Source organism: Chrysochloris asiatica, unplaced genomic scaffold (assembly GCF_000296735.1).
Source record: "Chrysochloris asiatica unplaced genomic scaffold, ChrAsi1.0 scaffold00018, whole genome shotgun sequence".
NCBI lineage: Eukaryota > Metazoa > Chordata > Mammalia > Afrosoricida > Chrysochloridae > Chrysochloris > Chrysochloris asiatica.
Window position 1 is genome coordinate 19,399,765 of NW_006408536.1, and position 20,879 is coordinate 19,420,643.

Sequence of the window (20,879 nt, forward strand, 5' to 3'; positions counted from 1 at the left end):
GATTATGAAGTCATCAAGGCTAGGTCAAGTGGGTACTCTCTGCAACTTTGGGTGTTCTTGTGCGTCTCCTCTCACTCCCTATCAGCTTATGGTTCACTCTCAGCTCTAGCCCTCTGTGGCTCAGCTGTCCCCAGGTCTCATCACATTTTGGACCAACCAGCCCTTCCTCTTCTCTGTCACATCTCCAAGTCAAAGGGAGTCTATGGAATGTGGTTGAACTCAGCCTATTTCTTCATTGCTGCCTTTACCCCTCTTCCACTCACCAGTAGACCAGTGTGGTTGCCAGCAAGCTTACATGCTTATTTGTGTGTTCCCTTTGAGTTTCAGTCTTAGAGGGGGGTTTGTCCTAAAGGGACTTGATTGCTTGCCTTGATGGCTTCTTGTTGAACAACTTGCTTATCCTTGTAATAGCCAGTCTTACTGGCATTTTTGTTTTGGGTTTTTCCTGATGATCTTTCTTTGAAGATGTAGCTTCTGTTGCTCTAATGTTCCAGGATGGTCTGCTTGTCCTTTCCAGTGGGAATGTGCCACCTCATAAGGTTCTGGATGGGACTCAGGATTCCACCTAAGATCCTATACTCTGCAAAGGCTTTGCAAGAGGCCTATTTCACTGGGCCAGTTCTAGAACCCCTTTTAGGTATTCCAATAGGCTAAAGATGGGCTTACAAACTTTCTGTAATCATGTTTCCCGACATTCCTTTCTATCCAACGCAAGTTTCCAATTTTACAATAGTAGGCAAGGGAAACCAATATACATAAGACAGTTAAGCATCTTAGTATTATTTCCCCTCTTCAAACTATGCCTTGATTCTTGCATCCCAGAGCCTTGTTGTCCCAAGGTTGAGTATGCATCACTATTTACCTCTGTCCCATTTAGCCCATGCAAATCTGTCTGTGTTCCCCTCTTCTTTGTTCTTCCACCCCCTCCCCATTTATAATAGTGCTTTGAAGCAGACCCTGTTGTTATTGTAGCTGCCATTCACTTGGCCCCTGAGTCATAGCAACCCCGTGCTCAATAGAATGAAATATTACTCGGTCCTGTGACTTCTCCATGCTCTGTTGCAGATCGAACCATTGTGATCCATTGGATTTCATGGGCAAATTTTCGGAAGTAGGCCTTTCATCCTGGTCTGTCATAGTCTCCACATGAGGTGCATTAGCTGAGACTTGACTTCCGGTCTCCTGCATGGAAGTTAAGAATTCTAACAGTGAACTAACCCTGGTTCCATGAAAAGAACCTTGTTGTTAGGTATGGTTGAGTCAGTTCAGAGTCGTATTGACCCTGAACTGTGAGAATAAAACTACTCACAATTGTTGTTATGTTTGAGCCCATTGATGCTGCCACTATGTCAGTTCATGTTGTTGAGGGTCTTTCTTTTTTCTGCTGACCCTACACTTTTACCAAGCATGATGTCTTTCTCCAGGTCCCTTGTGACCACATATCCAAAGTATGAAAGACCAAGTCTTGCCATCCTCTCTTTCAAGGAACATTCTGGCTGTACTTCCTTTGGAAGTCCATGGTACTTTTGCTGTTATTCTTTACTGACACCATAATTCAAATGCATTGATTCTTCTATGGTCTTCCTTACTCATTGTCGAATTTTCACATACATATGAGATGATTGAAATTACCACGGCTGCTTGGTCAGGTGCACTTTAGTCCTCAAAGTGATATCTTTATACTTCAACACTTTAAAGAAGTCTTATGCAGCAGATTTGCCTAATGCAATGTGTCGTTTGATTTCTTGACTGCTGCTTATATATGAGTGTTGATTGTAGATCCAAGCAAAATGAAGTCTTGGACAGCTTCAATTCTTCCTCCGTTTGTCATCATGCTGTTTACTGGTCCAGTTGTGAGGATTTTCATTTTCTTTACACTGAGGTACAATCTAAACTGAAGGCTGTATGTAGTATTTAATCTTAATCAGTAAGCATTTTAAGTCTAAAGATGATAAAACCTTGTTTGTTAGTGAGTCTTTCTCCAATCCTGATGTCATGTTCTTCCTCACATAATCCAGTTTTTCCGATTATTTGCTTAGCATAAAGATCGAATAAATATGGTGAAAGAATACAACCCTGGTGCACACCTTTTTTGTTTTAAACCATTCAATACTCTGTTATTCTGTTCCAACGACTACTTCTTGGTCTATGTACAGGTTCCTCATGAGCACAGTCAGTGCTCTGGAATCCCCATTCCTCAGTATGTTATCCATAGTTTGTTATGATACACAAAGTTGAATGCCTTAACATCGTCAGTGAAACACAAGTAAACATGGTTATGGCTGTCTCTCCTTTCAGCTAAGATCCAGCTGATGCCAGCGATGATATCGCTCATTCCACAGTCTCTTCTGAATTCAGTTTGAATTTCTGGCACCTCCCTATAGATGTACTGCTGCAACTATTTTTTGAATTAACTTCAGCAAGATTTTACTTGCATGCGATATTAATGATATTATTATTCTATGATTTCCATATTTCATGGGTCACCTTTCTTTAGAATGGGCACAAATATAGATCTCTTCCAGTTGGTTGGTCAGGTAGCTAGCTATCTTCAGAAAGTCTTGGCAGAGACAAATGAGTGCCTCCAGAGCTGCCCCGGTTTGTTGAAACATTTCTATTTCTAGTCCGTCAATTCGGGAGCCTTGTTTTTCACCAGTGCCTTTCAAAACCATTGGTTCTTGGTCATCTGCTACCTCTTGAAATGACCAATTCTTTTCGGTACCGTGACTCTGTGTGTTCCTTCCATCTTCTTTAGATGCTTCCCGCCTCCTTCAATATTTTCCCCATGTTGTTGTTGTTGTTGTTAAGTGCTGTCGAGTCGGTTCCGACCCATAGCGACCCTGTACAGGGTTTCCGAGGGTGTAAATCTTTACGGGAGTAGAAAGCCTCATCTTTCTCCTGCGGAGCGGCTGGTAGTTTCGAACCGCTGACCTTAAAGTTCGTAGAATCCTTTAATATTGTAAGTCAAGGCTTGAATTTTTCTTTAGTTCTTTCAACTTGAGAAATGCTGACTGTGTACTTCCCTTTTGATTTCTAACTCCATGTCTTTGTACATTTCATTACAATAGTCGACTTTGCCTTCTCAAGCTGCCCTTTGAAATGTTCTGTTCAGCTGTTTTGTTTTCTCATTTCTTCCATTCACTTTAGTTTCTCTATGCTCAAGAGCAAGCTTCAGAGTATCTTCTGACATCCATCTTGGTATTTTCTTTCTTTCATGTCTTTTTAATAACCTTTTGCTTTCTTTCTGTATGTTATTGTTGATGTCATCCCACAACTCTTTGGTATTTGGTCATTAGTGTCTTATGCATTCCTGAGATGGCCTCTAAATTCAGATGGATAGGCTCAAGGTCATACTGTGGCTCTTGTGGACTTGTTTTAATTTTCTCCAGCTTCAGCCTGAATTTGCACATGAGCAATTAATTGATGCTCTGTTCCATAATAGGCTCCTGGCCTTGTTTTGGCTCATGATGCTGAGCTTATCCATCGTCTTCCCACAGATGTAGTCAAAAGACTCTTCATGTGTTCTTATTGAGAGAGTCTTCTGTTGGCATTTTTAGTTGGGTTGGGTTTCTCAGTTACTATGCTTACATGCCAGAAAGGCCTACCAGACAGTATATATCGAGATCAGTTGTGAGAAAGCGTTGCAACTTTTTTATAACATTGTTCAGAATGTGAAATAATACAGTCAGTTCTGAAAATCGACCTCAAGCATGTTCATTAGTGGTTGCATTAAGCATTGGATTGGGGGGTCAGTAAGCATGAATAGCTGAATTGAGCGGCTGAGAAAAGAGGTTCAACAAACTTACCCTCATCTGGTATCTATTACAGTGGTATTCTTGTGCCAGGAGGCTTCGGAACCAGAGGAATGATGGGAAAACTGCAGGCAATTTCTTGGGCAAGGACAAAGAAGATTCCTTTTCTGGGTAAAATTCATGTTTAATCATTCCTAACTGTGAGTGTATTCGATTTTTGACACCCAGGAAGGGTGACACTTAACAGGAGAGGAAAAGATGTGAACTCAGATTTAAAATTTCAGGTACCAAATAGTTTGCTACAAGGGTTGACAGACTATAGCTCAAAGGCCAAATCTGGCCCACAGTCTGTTTCTATAATAGTTTTTTTGGAATTCAGCTGCACCAATTCATTTAAAAGTCTATGGCCATATTTGCAGCATAAGAGCTGATTGTGAGACCCTATGGCCTCAAAAATGTACTATCTGGAGGAGCTCAAGGTCAGCAGTTCAACCAACCAATGAAGAGAAAGTACAAATAAACACAAAATATGCTCATTCACTTTTATTATTATTGTGGTAATATATAGCAACACATTTGCCATTTCAACCATTTTCATTTATGCAATTCAGTGATATTAATTACATTCATTATACTGTGTGATCAATTACCCCTATCCATTTCCCAATGTTTTCATCGCCCTACACAGAAACTCAACACTCTTTCAGCAATCACTACCCATTTCCTTCTCCCTCCTGCTGCTAGTAACCTCTCATCAGCTTTGGTCTCTATACATTTGCCTAGTCCAGAGAAATGGGAGCATAGAATATTTGAACTTTTGTACCCAGCATTTTTCTGTCAGTATAATGTTTCTAGGTTCATTCATTCATAGCAGGCATCAGGGTTTCATTTCTCTGAAAATATCCATTGTGGGGAAGGACTAGGTTTTGTTTATTCATTCATCTGTTGCTGAACATTTGGGTGGTTTCCACGTCTGGCTCTTGTGAGTAGTGAACCTGCAGTGAACCTGGTGTACAAGTCTCTATGTCTCTGCTGTGAGTTCTCTTGGGTATAGTCCCAGGAATGAAATTGCTGGGCCACTTGATGAGTCCATGTTTGACTTTCTGAGGACCTGCCAATATTCATTTACTTTTTATATATGCTTTTTAAAATAGGAGTTTGCCTTGGGATGCAGCTTGCTGTGATTGAGTTTGCAAGAAATTGCCTTAACTGGAAAGGTAAGGCTGAAGTTTGTTGGTAACCTTTAATTAAACCAGAACCAAACTTTTCAGCAATAGAGGTGAATTATTGAACTTTTTTCCTAATCCTCAGATGCTGATTCCACAGAATTTGATCCAAATACCTCTGTTCCTCTGGTAAGTGGTTTGTGTTCTTTCTGCGTCTGCCATTGTTCTTTTGTTTCTGGTTCTTGTCTTAACTCATAAAGGGCTATGATGGTTTTGTTTTTCTTAGAGCCCCAGAATATTTTAAGTTTTACATATGCATCTATCTATATATTATATATATGCGTTAGAACTGACTTGACAGCACCTAACATTAGTGTGTATGTGTGTTTTATATATATATACATATACAATGTATGTATGTGTGTATGTATATGTATATTTGTGTATATTATTATTACTACATAAAACCTCTCTGTTCTCTGTAATCCATCTTGGCTATGTCTTGAAAACACAACGCTGGATGGCTTCTCTTTGCAGCAGCTTTCAAGTCTAATGTTTAGCAAAGGATTAAATTGGCTGTGACAACAATTTATAACAGCCAGTATAAATAAATGGGCTGTCCTGTCTCTAGGCTCATCCTCGTCTGTCTCTTTTCCGCATTGGCGGCTGTCTACCTTTCTAAAACAAAAGTGACAAACGTTCCTGAGCTGCTCCTCACTTTCCCCTGATTCCTTTTCATTTAAAACATCCAGTCTACCTTTCTTGGCTAGACATCAAAGGCCATTGTGTCTTGTCTAATTCATCTCATGGCATCCCTGTTCTTCCCTTGCTTTGGGTTTTATGTTGGGAGAATCTGACCTAGTTTCTCAAACCTATCGTGAGATTCTCTTAACCTGAGATGACCCCTTCCTGCACCTGTCTTCTACTGGAATCTCAGGCAGACCAGTGGAGAATTTCATTAAAAACAAAAAACAAACAAACAAAAAATCCCAAACAAACCTGGTTACCTACAACTTTCTATTTATACTGGGAGTCTTCCCAACTCTCTTTCTTTCCCGCCCTCTGTCCCCTGTGCCTTGCACTTGCTACCAACAAAGAACATATCTCACAACTATGATTTATTTTGATAATGGCTTTGTTGAGATGCACATCACCCCTCTATTAAAAGTGTATAATTTGGTGGCTTTTAGTGTATTCATAGAGGTATGTAACCATCACTCCACAAACACATTCATCATCCCCAAAAGAAATAGCACACCAGTAGCCCGTCACCCTCGAAGCCCCCCTTCTCTCCCAATCCTGAGCTATCACGAGTCCGTTTTCTATCTTTTGGACTCAGTTTGTTGTACTCTGGTGACTTGCATGTTACTATGATGCTAGAAGCTATGCCATTAGTATTTTCAATCCAAGCAGGGCCATCCATGGTGGGCAGGTTTCAGCGGAGCTTCCAGACTAGGAAGAAGGAGAGGCGGACTACTTCTGTTATGTATAGATGCAAAAAACCTTATGAATAGTAGTGGAACATAGTCACATATAGTGCCGGAAAGCAAAAGCATTGTAAATAGTAACAGAACATTGTTAGATGTGGTGCTAGAAAATGAGCCTCTCAGGTGGGAAGGCACTCAAAAATATGACTGGAGAAGAGCTGTCTCCTCAAAGCAGAGGATGGATGATGTGAATGGAGTAAAGCTTTCAGGACCTTTGTTTGCTGATGGGGCACAACTCAAAATGAGGAGAGACAGCTGCAAACATCCATTAATAATTGGAACGTGTCATGTGCGAAGTCTGAATCTAAGAAAATTGGAAGGGGTCAAATACGAAATGGGACACATTACGATTGACATCCTAGATGCGTTGTTCTTAAGTACGGTTGAGTCGGTTCTGACTCAAAGCGAACCTGTATGGGCTTCTAAGGAGTAGCCTGTAGGTTTGAACCGCCGACTTTATGGCGCAAACTGACTTTTGCTTTATCCTACAGCGCCACACGAGGACTCAATCCTAGGCATTAGTGAGAAAGGAAAAGGTCATAAAAAAGACAGGAAAGAAAGAAAAGACCAAAATGGATGTCAGAAAAGACTCTGAAACTTGTTCTCCAGCATACAGATGCTAAAGCAAATGGAAGAAAGGAGGAAGTAAAAGAACTGAACAGAAATTTTCAAAGGGCAGCTCGAGAAAACAAAGTCAAGTATTATAATGAAAGACCTGGTGTTAGAAACCAAAGGGAAGAACATACCCACGCTTTCTCAAGCTGAAAAAACAGAAATAAAAATTCAAGTGTTGACTTGCATTATTGGAAGGACTCCATGGGCAAAATATTGAATGATGTAAAAAGCATCAAAAGATGATGGGAAATATACACAGAGTCTCTGTACCAAAAAGAAATGATCGATGTTCAACCACTTTAACAGCTTGAAGAATGTTTTATGTGTTTTGATGATCTTCTTGACTGTTGAGTGAGACGTGGGTAAATTGTGAGCTTTAGCATTCACTGATTCTCCACATTCAGGTTGTTTAATAACCTTTTGTTTCACTTTCAAATCTATACTTCTCCTTTTTTTCTTGCCACTGCTATTGCTAGCACTGGCTTTACTGCATTTGAGAGCCATGATGCACTTTATGGTAATATTTTTGGAAGAAAATTAAGCATAGAGATAATGCTCTAAGAGACATGTGACACATGAAATTGGATGCTGCTGCCTAGAAGTTGAAACATACACTGTTATGTGGTAAACTTTTTAGATGGACAGTATAATATAGTACATCATAAACCAGCAACATAGGCATTTATTATGAATTCAAGACATAATGTTGTTAAGTCGGTTCTGACTCATATTAACCCTATGTACAACAGAAAGAAACACCACCCCGTCCCACGCCATCCTCCCAGTCACTCTTACCCTGGAGCCCATTGCTGCTGCCACTGTGCCATTCCATGTCGTTTGGGGGGGGTGTCTCCCTCTTTTTCACTGCCCCTCCACCAAGCATGAAGTTCTTCTCCAGGGACTGATCCCTCTTGATAATATATTCAAAGTATGAGAGATGAAGTTTGGCCATCTTGATTTTTAAGGAGCGTTCTGGGTTGTACTTCTTGCAACACAGATTTGTGTGTTTTTCTGGCAGTCCATGGTACCTTTAATATTCTTCTCCAGTACCATAACTCAAATGTATCTGTTCTTTTCTAGTCTTCCTTACTTATTGTCCAACTTTCACATGGAGATGAGGCTATTGAAAATACGATGGCTTGGTCAGGCTCACCTCAGTCCTCAAACTGATATCTTTGTTCTCCAACTCTTTAAAGAGGTCTTTATATAGCAGATTTGCCTAATGTAGTACATCGTTTGATTTCTTGACTGCTGCTTCTATGAGTGTTGATTGTGGATCCGAGCAAAATGAAGTCTGTGACAGCCTTGATCTTCTCTCCATTTATATGGATGTTGTCTATTGGTCCAGTGGTGAGGATTTTTGTTTTCTTGACATTGAGATATAATCCATACCGAAGGCTGTGCTCTTTGATCTTCATCAGTAAGTATTTCAAGTCCTCTTCACTTTCATCAAGCAAGGTTGTATCATCTGCATATCGCAGGTTGTTAATGAGTCTTCCTCCAATCCTGATGCCACATTTTTCTTCATATAATCCAACTTCTCAGATCATTTGCTCAGCATAGAGATCGAACAAGTATAGTCAATGAATACAACCATGGAGCACACCTTTTCTGATTTTAAACCATTCAGTGTTCCCTTGTTCTTTTTGAATGACTGCTTCTTGCTCTATGTACAGGTTCCTCATGAGCTCAATGAAGTGTTCTGGAATACTCATTCTCCATACTGTTGTCCATAGCTTGTCATGATCCACAGTCTAAAGTCTTTGCATAGTCACTGAAGACATGTAGTATAGGCTATATATGTACTGTGCCATTATGTGCTTGGCAGCACAATCGTTTTGTGTACAAGACACATGAGATACATGTGTTGCCTATAGGCAGCTGTTTTGTTCTCTATGTGTTGCTCTCTCATTGGGATTTCTTAACTCTGTTTTGACCACAGACATATATGCTGTCTAAACGGATGTTATATGGTGCATGGCTCATATATATATATCATTAAAAAGTTGACATTTTAACCCTTTTTAAGTGTACAATTCAGTAACACTAATTACATTCACCATGTTGTGAAACCATCATCAGTATCTATTTCCAAGTGTTTTTCATCAGGGAGCGAAGTTTGGTAAATGTCTTACCCATAACCAAATACCTTGAGGGACTGAGTCACTGGACTTGAGGATTTAATGACCATAAATAATCTAGGAGGACATCTATATAAAATTGCACAATTAGTCCATAAAAGCAATGTTCTCCATGCTGCTTTGATGAGTAGTGACTGGGGACTTAAAAGCTTGCAAGTAGCCATCTAAGATATATTGGTCTCTTCATGTGTACAGTAGTCAGTGACCTAATACAATCAGTAGCCATCTGGAGCTAATGAACACAATTCAGGGCTATAACAGAAGCCTAAAGACTGTCTGGAGAGGAGTTTTGTTTTCTCTACACTGAGGTGCCACCCATACTGAAGGCTGTGGCCTTTGATCTTCATCAGTAAATATTTTAAATCCTCTTCACTTTCACCAACATTGTATCAACTGCATATGGGAGGTTGTTAATGAGTCTTCCTCTAATCCTGATGCCACTTTCTTCTTCATATAGTACAGTTTCTCAGCTTATTGGCTCAGAATGCAGATTGAATAAATATGGTGAAAGGATACAACCCCGATGCACACCTTTTGTGATTTTAAACCATTCAGTGTCCCCTTGTTCTTTTATCTAAAGATTGCCTCTCGGTCTGTGTACAGGTTGCTCATGAGCACAATTAGGTACCCATTCTTTGCAGTGTTACACTTAGCTTGTCATGATTCACAGTCAAAAGCCTTTGCACAGTCAATGAAGAAAATGAAAACAAGTCCACGAGAGTCAAAATAAGACCTTGAACGTATCCCACCTGAATTTAGAGACCATCTCAGGAACAGATTGGATGCATTCGAGTAATGACTAGAGATTGGAAGAGCTGTGGGATGACATCAAGAACATCATACAGGAAGAAAGCAAGAGGTCATTCAAAACAACAGGAAAGAAAGGAAAGCTCAAAATGGATGTCAGAAGACACCCTGAAATTTGATCTCCAGCCTAGAAATACTAAAGCAAATGGAAGAAATGAAGTGAAAGAGCTGAACAGAACATTTCAAAAGGCAGCCTGAGAAGACAGAGTAAAACATTATAATGAAATGCACAAAGACCTGGAGTTAGAAAACCAAAAGGGAAGAATACATCAGCATTTCTTACGCTGAAAGAACTGAAGAACAAATTCAAGCCTAGACTTGCAATATTGGCAAAATATTGAAGGATGCAGAAAACATTAAGGGAAAATGCAAGGAGTAGAGAGAGTCATGGTACCAAAAAGAATTGGTTAGATGCGCAAGCATTTCAAGATCAAAAACCAATGGTACTGAAGGGAGAAATGAAAGCAACTCTGAAGGCACTGGCACAAAACAAGCTTCCAGGAGCTGACAGAGTACAAATTGAAATCTTTTAACAAACTGATGCAGCACTGGAGGTGCTGGAAGAGAACTCCTTGGCCCACTGATTGGAAGAGATTCATATTTGTGCCCATTCCAAAAAGAGGTTCAGGTTACATTGTTGTTCAGTGCCGTTGAGTCAATTCCAACCTATAGTGATCCTGAATAGGGTTTCCAAGGAGCAGCTGGTGAGCTTGAACCGCTGACCTTACGGTTCAAAGCAACTTTGCAGTTCAGTGCATTAACCCACAGTGCCATACCAGGACTTAGCTTACATATGTACCTATACATCCACTCATAAATGATTGTTTCTTATTATGGCGATTGCAGGATTGTATGTAATATTGTATATAACAGTGTTTGCTCTTCTTGTATCCCCTCTTTCTTGATTCAGTGTTTGCTTAGTTGCTCTTTAGAAGCGAGTGTGGTGACACTTTGTCTCTCGTACTTTAGCTGTGTTGTTAGGAGGGACCAGTCCCTGGAGAAGGACATCATGCTTGGTAAGGTAGAGGGTTAGCGAAAAAGAGGAAGTGGATTGACTCAGTGGCAGCAACAATGGGCTTAACCCTGACAGTGATCTTGAGGATGCTGCGGGATCTGGTAGGGTTCCGTTCTGTTGTTCATAGGGTCGCTATGAGTCAGAGCTTACTTGATGACAACTAACAATAACAACAATTGCTACATGATAACTGTGTGTTTAACTGTCTGAGGAAATCTACCAGACTAGTTTTCAAAGTGGCTGCACCATTTTACATTCCTACTAATATATGAAGGGTCCAATTTCTGTACATTCTTAATCAACATTTATTATGATCCTTTACATTTTTAAAAAATATCCATCCTTGTGGGGGTAAAGTGGTATCTCATTGAAGTTTGACTTGATTCCCCCAGGATAATTTGCTGGAATGCTAGGTCAGTTTGAACTGCAAGGTCAGCGGTTCAAACCCACCAGCTGCTCCTTGGAAACCCTGTACAGGGTCACTATGGTTTGGAACTGACATGAAAACACTTAGTAACAACAACAACAAATGACAAATTGTTGCTGCAGTGGGTGAAATGTTGAGTTGTTAACTGAAAGGATGGCAGTTCAAACCCACCAGCCACTCCACAGGAGAAAGATGAGGCTGTCTGCTTCCCTAAGTATTTAGGATCCTGGTGTGGCACCGTAGGTAGGATAAACACACTGGACAGCTAACCACAAGGTCAGTGGTTCAAACCCACCAGCCGTTCCTTGAAAACCCCATACAGGGTCACTATGAGTTGGAAACAACTTGATGGCACTTGGTAACCACGGTAAGTAATTGGAGCATGGGTGTGACCCTGTAGGATCAGCACTGGACTACTAAACCAAGTTCAGTGGCTCAAAGCTACCAGCTGCTCCTCAGAAACCCTATACAGGGTCGCTCTGAGTTAGAACTGACTCTACAGCACTTAACAGCAACAATACTGACCAATTATTGCCTATAAAGAGTAGAAGAATGAATTGACTAAACCAGCGTTGTCAGCGTTAGCACTGTTGACATTTGTGACTGGAACATTCTTTGTTGTGGGGGCTGCCCTGTGTACTGTAGGATATTTAACAACATCTGTTGTTTCTACTCACTTGATTCTAGTGTTGTTGTTGTTGTTATGTGCCGTGGAGTCGGTTCCCACTCATAGCGACCCTGTACAGGGTTTCCGAGGCTGTAAATCTTTACGGGAGCAGAAAGCCTCATCTTTCTCCCGCGGAACAGCTGGTAGTTTCGAACTGCTGACCTTGCGGTTCGCAGCCTGATTCGTAACCACTACGCTACCAGAGCACCAAATTCTAGTAGCACCTGCCTTAGTTGTGACACCAAAAATGTCGTCCCGTAGGGCAGGAGCAGAATTGTCCTCCTGGAGAACCACCAGTTTAGAGAAACTTAGTTGTATCCCTCACCTTTCCATTCTATTCCTTATCTTTCCCTCATGACTACCATTACATTTTTTTGTCTGGTTTAGCTTTTCATTTTTAAAAAGCAAGTAAATGTATATGCCTATTTGGGGTCCTGGTGTGGTGCTGTACAACAAACACTGAACTGCTAACCACGATGTCAGCAGTTCAAACCCATCAGTCGCTTCTTACAAATCCTATGATGTTGTTATTAAGTGCTGTTGAGTTGGTTCCAATTCATAGTGGCCCTGTATAGGATTTCCAAGGAATGGCTGGTGGGTTTGAACTGCTGACCTTGGGGTTAGCAGTCCAGTGCTTATCCTACAGCATCACATCAAAACTCTCAGAAACCCTATACAGGGTTGCTATGAATCGGAACCAACTCTGGCACTTAACAAGCAAAAAGAAAACATGTCTATTTGCAAACCCCTGCCCTTCTTGGCTAACGGTAGCATGCTCTGCACATTGTGTCCTGCCTTGCTTGTGTCAGTCAACTCTATATGCTGGACAGATCACACCCCGGATAGATATAGAGAGATTCCAAATCCATCTTTATAGCTTGCAGTTCAAACCATAATGAACCATAACTTCCCAGCCAGATGGTACTTTCAAGTCTTAGGCCCAGAAGACCTAATACTAAGAGAAGAGTTCCTTATGAGGTTTTACTATCAACATATTTCTGGACCAATTTTGAAAAAGCAGTGCCAGACAAAGCGTAGGGGTTTTTTTTTCTAAGCTAATACTTTGGAATAGGAAGTGACGTTGCCAGTAGGTGCCACTGTTCTATAGCTCTGGCGAGTTAATTCTTTGATGACTATCCTCTACTGCTGAATATATATATATATATATATATATATATATATAAACATACATATATATACACACACACACACAATAAGGGAGTGTGTTGACTCCTCAGTACTACACTGTGAACCACCATGTCAGTGGTTTGAGCCCACCAACTGCTCCATGGAAGAAAGATGAGATTTTCTGCCCCTGCAAAGATTTATAACCTCAGAAACCCTACACAGGATCGCTATGAGTCAGAACTGACTCAACGGTACTTAACAACAGCATGCATACACATTAAAAAATGATTTATTCATAGCATAAAATCAAAAGTAAGTGTTGTAGAAAAGGTCTTTGAGAGATTGTGTGTGTGTTTGTGTGTGTGTATACCTACCTACCCGGCCAGCCACATATATGTATGGCTTCAAAAAGTTCATGGAAAAATGGAATGAAAAGGTATGGGAAACTTCCATGAACCTTTTGAAAGTCCCCTTGTGTTTGTTTCCTCTTAAAACTGCCTATGTGAACTTGTGCCTATGTGAACCTGTTGGATCTGAGGTCCCCAGCTTGAGTCCTGTACCGGCCACTCCCCCTCACTGGATAGCAATCACCTACCTGTTTTCCCTGCTTTATCCACTAGATGGATTTTCACTATCTCTCTAGTCAATCTCATGTTGATGAATGAATATTTAGGTCGTGTCCATTATTTCAAGTCATACTGCCAATTAGCATCCTTGTACATGTGTCCTTGTGAGCATGTCTGGGGAAAATTCCTAGAAGGGGAATTGCTAAGTCAGAGGACATGCGCATTTTCCATTTTAATCGCTTCTCTACCATAAGTGAGATGAGAACAATAAAACCTAATTGCTATTGAACATCTTTATGGTCTGCAATCAGTTTGTTGGAGAAGAATGGCTGTAAGAACCAGCACTTGTGATGATAGGGCAAAGTCTCATTCAAGGTAATAAACCCATCAGGCAGCAAGCACTGTGAACCCTAGGGAACCACATTGTTGTTGTTAAGTGCTGTATAGTCGGTTCCGAGGAGTGGTTGATGAGTTTAAACTGCCTACCTTGTGTTTCAAACTGACCTTTTGGTTTAATAGGGGACCACATTGTTGTTGTTAAGTGCTGTTGAGTCAGTTCCGACCCATTGTGATCCTGTATAGGGTTTCTGAGGAGCTGCTGCTGAATTTGAACCACTGACCTTGCAGTTCTTTGCAGTCTGACTCTTTAACCCACAGCGCCAAACCAGGACTCCACATAGACCTGAGTAAATTGAACCTACTTACCATGGGTAATGGCTTTTCTGACACTTCTGGTAAAAAATTAAGCATTTTAGGCATATTTGCTGCTACAGTTTGCTTCAGGAATATCCTGACCTTATTGGGCATGTTGCTGTTGAGTTGATTCCGATTTATAGTGACCCTGTATAGAGTTTCTGAGGAGCAGCTGGTGTGTTTGAACTGCTGACCTTGCAGTCCACTGTTTATCCTACAGCACCACACCAGCCCTCCTTATTTGTCATACATTATCTGTATTATGGGTGCTCATGATCTCAGTAGACACCAGGGTCCAACACAGCTATCTGACAGGAGTGTCTCTTATACATATTAAGAGGAGAAGTAGCTTCTTCATTGCAAATATCTTTTTAAAAAGCATAAAAGATGACTATACACAGGGACCTCACTGGATGGAATACACAGAAATCAAATTGATCACATCTGTGGAACAAGATGGAGGAAAAGGTCCATTACATCAGCCACATCAAGGCCATTGACAGACTGTGGGACAGACCATCAACTGCTCACATGCAACTTCAGGCTGAAGCTGAATAAATGAAAACAAGTCCATGAGAGCCAAAATATTACCTTGAACATGTCCCACTTGAATTTAGAGATCGTCTCAAGAACAGATTGGAGGCATTAAACAATAACTGACCAAAGACCTGAGGAGTTGTGGAATGACATCAAGAACAGGAAGACAGCAAAAGGTTATTAAGAAAATAATGAAAAAGGAAAAGATCAAAATGGATGTCAGAAGGGACTCTGCAACTTGTTTTCCAGCATAGAGATGCTAAAGCAAATGGAAGAAATGAGGAGGTAAAAGAGCGTAACAAAAAATTTCAAAGGGAAGCTAGAGAAAACAAAGTCAAGTATTATAATGAAATGTGCAAGAACCTGGAGTTAGAAAACCAAAAGGGAAGAACACAGTCAGCATTTCTCAAGTTGAAACAACTGAAAAAAAATTCAAGCCTTGATTGCAGTACTGAAGGATTCTATGGGCAAAATATTGAATGATGCAAAAAGCATCAAAAGAAAATGGAAGGACATATACAGTCACTTTACAAAAAGAGGTCGATGTTCAAACATTTCAAGAGGTAACATATGGTCAAGAACCAGTGAAACTGAAGGAAAAAGTCCAAGATGGATTGAAGACATTCACACAGAACAAGGCTCTGGGAATTGATGGAATACAAATTGAAACCTTTCAACAGACTGAGGAAGCACTGGAGGCACTTACTCATTTATGCCAAGAAATTTGGAACACAGTTCCGTGGCCAACTCTTTGGAAGAGATCTGTATTTATGCCCATTCCAAAGAGCGGTAACCCAACAGAAGGTGGAAATCATCCACAATGTCATTAATAGCACATGCAAGCAAAATTTTGCTAAAGATAATTAAAAAACAGCTCCAATAGTACATTGAAAGGGAACTGCCAGAGGTTCAAGCCAAATTCAGAAGAGGATATGGAATGAGGGATATCATTACTGACGTCAGATGGATCTTGGCTGAAAGTAGAAAATACCAGAAAGATGTTTTCCTGTGCTTTATTGAGTATGCAAAGACTTTTGACTGTGTGGACCATGACAAGCTGTGGACAACATTGTGGAGGATGAGAGTATTCCGGAACACTTAATTGTACTACTAATGAGGAACCTGAACATAGACCAAGACACATTCGTTAGAACTGAACAAGGGGACACTGGTTGTTTTAAAATTAGGAAAGATGTACGCCACAGTTGTCTTCTTTCCCCATACTTATTCAGTCTGTATGCTGAACAAATCATCTGAGAAGCTGGCTTACAGGAAGAAGAATGTGGCATCAGAATTGGAGGAAGACTCATTAAAAATCTGTGATATGCAGATGATACAAACTTGCTTGCTGAAAGTGAAGAGGACTTAAAATACTTACTGATGAAGATCAAAGACCACAGCCTTTGGTATAGGTTGCACCTCAATGTGAAGAAAACAGAAATTCTCACCAAGGAAACAATAAATAACATCATGATAAATAGAGAAAAATTAAAGTTGTCAAGGACTTCATGTTGCTGGGATCTACCAACAATGCTCATGGAAGCAGCAATCAAGAAATCAAACAACGTATCGCACAAGACAAATCTGCTGCACAAGACCTTTTTAAAGTGTTGAAGAGCAAAGATATGAGTTTGAGGACTAAGGTGCGCCTGACCTAAGCCATGGTATTTTCAATCACCTCGTATGCATATGAAAATTGGACAGTGAGTACAGAAGACCATAGAAGAATTGATGCATTTGAGTTATGGTGTTGTAGGAGAATATGAAAAGTACCATGGACTGCCAGAAGAATAAACCAATCTGTATTGGAGTAAGTACAGCCAGAATGCTCTTTCGAAGCCAGGATGGCGAGACTTCATCCCTCATACTTTGGATATATTATTAGGAGGGACCCATCCCCAGAGAAGGACGTCATACTTGTTAAAGTGGAGGGTCAGCAAAAAAGAGGAAAACGCCTAATGATATGGATTGGCACAGTGGCAGCAACATTGGGCTCAAGTGTAACAATGATTGTGAGTTGGCTCAGGACCAGACAGTGTTTCATTCTGTTGTACATAGTGTCGCCATGAGTTGGTACTGACTCAACAACGCCTAACAACAACAACAGTGTAGTAAGTCATGGCCCAAGTGGTTTGAACTCACTCAGCGGTGTCTCAAATGAGATACCTGGCGATCTGCTTCTGAAAGGTCCCAGCCTTGAAAACCCTATGGAGCAGTTCTACTCTGCACACACGTGGTCGCCATGCATCGGAATCAACTCAATGGCAACAACAACATAGCACATCCGATTTTTGGGTCTGCTTCGGAGTAGTGTTCCCTGCCTTCTAGATGGTGCTTCCCACGAACGCAGCCATAGCTAACGTACCTTCTGACTATGTAAATCACTTGGCTGCTGCTGACCTTCTTGACCTTGAATTTGGAATCCGTTCTCTCCAGTTCATCTGGAGGTTAGCTCACAGCATTCTGGGTTTAATGTAAAATACGTTTTTTGTCTTCTGAGCATACAGAGGAAGAATGGTCCAAATGTAGTGTTTAGGTTTGTGGATCCACTTAGCTGGAAGCGTTTCTCTTCTGATTATGGAAAAAGATAATTTCCAAAAATAAAAATAGAAATGTACATAAAACATAACATCCTGAGAAGAGCGTTCGTGCTTTTGCTTCTAAATACATCAGCACACACATGCATACTTGGCTGGTGTATTGGTAAGGACAAGTGAGAAATCCTTAGCATTTTAAGCAGGTATAAATGGAAATTTGTGATGGTGATATTTGACACCATTGCATGTTTTGTTCTTTGTGACTTCTTTTATCCCTTTTTAGTCTGTTGTTGTAGTTGTTAGATGCTGTGGAGTCGGTTCAACTCATAGCGACCTCACGCACAGCAGAAAGAAACAACATCCAGTCCTGTGCCAACCTCACAATCATTGTTATGCTTGAACCCATTGCTGCTGCCACTGTGCCAGTCTGTCTCGTTGGGGCTCTTCCTCTCCTTTGCTTATCCTTCACTTTACCAAGCATGATGTCCTTCTCCAGGGACTGGTTCCTTCTGATAATACGTTTAAAGTATGAGAAATAAAGTTTGGCCATCCTGGTCTCTAAGGAGCACTCTGGCTGCACTTCTTCCAACACAGATTGGTTTGTTCTTTTGGCAGCCCATGGTACTTTCAGTATTCTCCTCTAGCACCGTAACTCACATGCATCAATTCTTCTATGGTTTTCCTTATTGATTTCCCAATTTTCAAGTGCATATGAGGTGATTAAAAATACCATGACTTGGGTCAGGTGCACCTTAGCCCTCAAATTCACATCTTTGCTCTTCAACACTTTAATGAGCAGATTTGCCTAATGTAATATGTCATTTGATTTCTTGACTGCTGCTTCCATGAGCATTGATGGTTGATCCTAGCAAAATGCCCTTGACGACTTTAATCTTTTCTCTGTTTATCATGATGTTATTTATTGTTCCCTTGGTGAGGATTTTTGTTTTCTTTACATTGAGCTGCAACCCATACTGAAAGCTGTGATCTTTGATCTTCATCAATGTGTATTTTAAGTCCTCTTCACTTTCAGCAAGCAAGTTTGTATCATCTGCATATCACACATTTTTAATGAGTCTTCCCCAATCCTGATGCCATGTTATTCTTCATGTAATCCAGCTTCTCAGATTATCTGCTCAGCATACAGATTGAATAGGTACGATGAAAGAATACAACCCTGTTGTACACTTTCCCTAATTTTAAACCATTCATTGTTCCCTTAAGGATCTCTGGTAGCGTAGTGGTTACGAATCAGGCTGTGAACCGCAAGGCTGGCAGTTCGAAACTACCAGCTGTTCCGCGGGAGAAAGATGAGGCTTTCTGCTCCCGTAAAGATTTACGGCCTCAGAAACCCTGTACAGGGTTGCTATGAGTTGGGACCGACTCCACGGCACATAACAACAACAACAAGTATTCCCTTGTTTGGTTGTTACAACTGTATCTTGGTCTATATACAGGTTCCTTATGAGCACAATTAAGTGTTTGCGAATACTCACTCTTTGCAATGTTGTCCATAGCGTGTCATAATCCGCACTATCGAAAGCCTTTGCGTAGTCAATAAAGCACAGGTAAACATCTTTCTGGTATTTACTGCTTTCAGTTAAGATCCACCTGATGTTAGCAATGATATCCCTTGTTCCATGTCCTCATCTGAATCCAACTTGAACCTCTGTCAGGTCCCTGTAAAATCTTTAGCAAAATTTTACTTGCATATGATACTAATGATATTATCAGATGATTTCCACATTCTGTTGGGTCACCTGTCTTTGGAATGGGCAAAAATATGGATCTCTTCCAGTCAGTTGGCCAGGTCTTAACAAATTTTTGGCATAGATGAGTGAGTGCCTCTAGTGCTACATTAGTTTGTTGAAAGATTTCAATTTGTATTCCATCAATTCCTGGAGGCTTGTTCTTTGCCAATGCCCTCAGTGCCCCTTGGACTTCTTCCTGCTATATCACTGGCTCTTGATCTTATGCTACATCTTGAAATGCTTGAACATCAACCATTTGTTTTTGGTACAGGGATTCTTAACTCATGAGTTAATTTTATGTTTGAGACATTGGATTTATGAAATAGTCCCATATAAGTAAAAGTAGATTCAGATGAAGCGTAATTTGTGTTATAGACTAAGCATAATTACTGCCTTTAATTGAAGACCTGCTTTTAAATATTTTCTTTCACATTTCAACTGTTTCATATAGAAAGCAAATGAAGAGGTGTTGAAAAAAATAAACCAGAGATCACCTTAGATTAACCTTTTAAAAACTCAAACAAATTCATTGTTGACAAGTCACTTCTGACTCATGGGAACCCCATGTGTGTCAGAGTAGAACTGCACTCAGTAGGGTTTTTTGTTTTTACTTTTTATTGTGAATTGAGTGAATGTTCCAGACAAGATTATCAGTTTTACATTCAACAAATCATACATTTTGTTTCTTCTCGATGACTGCAATCTCCTCCATGCAAAAACAGTTGTCTTACTTCCTCTCTGTATTTCCTATTTCCATTCCACCCAACCTTTCATCCCTTCTCAACTTTGTCTTTAGGTCAGTGTTGCCCTTTTGATTTTATATGACTGATCATTCTATGGTGAGCATAGCTTACTAGTGTTTTTGTCCCCCTATATATTTACCTACAACTTGGCTTAAAATTGGGCCATGAGGGTGAGTTCCCTTCCAGACCCAAAGGGTGGTTGAGGGCCATAGTCGCAGGTTCCTCCAATTCCTTACTGACCAATAAGCCCCGTCTTTTTAAAAAAAAATGATTTTGAATTTTGTTCCACATTGTCTCCCACTCTGTCTGGGACCATCTAATGTGATCCCTTTCAGAGTAGTTGGTAGTAGCTGGGCACCATTTAATTCTTTTGGTCTCAGAGTTGTGGAGACTGATGTTCACATGTTCCATTAGTCTGTTGGATTCATTGATTCCAAGTATCCTCATTTGTCATCACTCTTCTTTCTGTCACACATGGAGAGACCAATAGCTGCACCTTAGATTGTCACTCATGAACTTTTAAAGGTCCCAGACGCTGCTCATCCTATGTTATGCCAATTGACCATGGTGTCCCCTGACACTATGGTCCTAAGACCCCAGGTGTGGCAACTCACTGCCTTAAGAAGTTTAATAATGTCAAAGAAATTTCCCAACTTTTGCTCACTATATGCTCTACTACATTCACAGTTGTGTTTGTAGCAAAGGTAAATACCCGTGTATAAATATCCTTTCAAACCCTCGATAGGATTTTTTGTGGCTTCTTTTTGGGAAGTAGATCTCCAAACCCTTTTTTCTGGGTGGACTCAAACTGCCATTGTTTTGGTTAGCAGCTGAGTGCTTAACCATG

At 40.5% G+C, this 20,879-nt stretch overlaps 1 protein-coding gene across 1 annotated transcript in view; it reads left to right on the forward strand.

The window, feature by feature from the left end:
• The window catches only part of CTPS2 (CTP synthase 2), a 100,934-nt gene that overhangs the window by 23,692 nt on the left and 56,363 nt on the right, over positions 1-20,879 (forward strand). Inside the window, exons 10-12 of the mRNA XM_006835605.1 lie at positions 3,829-3,923; positions 4,907-4,969; positions 5,064-5,107. Of these exons, the coding sequence (XP_006835668.1) occupies positions 3,829-3,923; positions 4,907-4,969; positions 5,064-5,107 (202 nt within the window). The remainder of the gene's footprint in view (positions 1-3,828; positions 3,924-4,906; positions 4,970-5,063; positions 5,108-20,879) is intronic.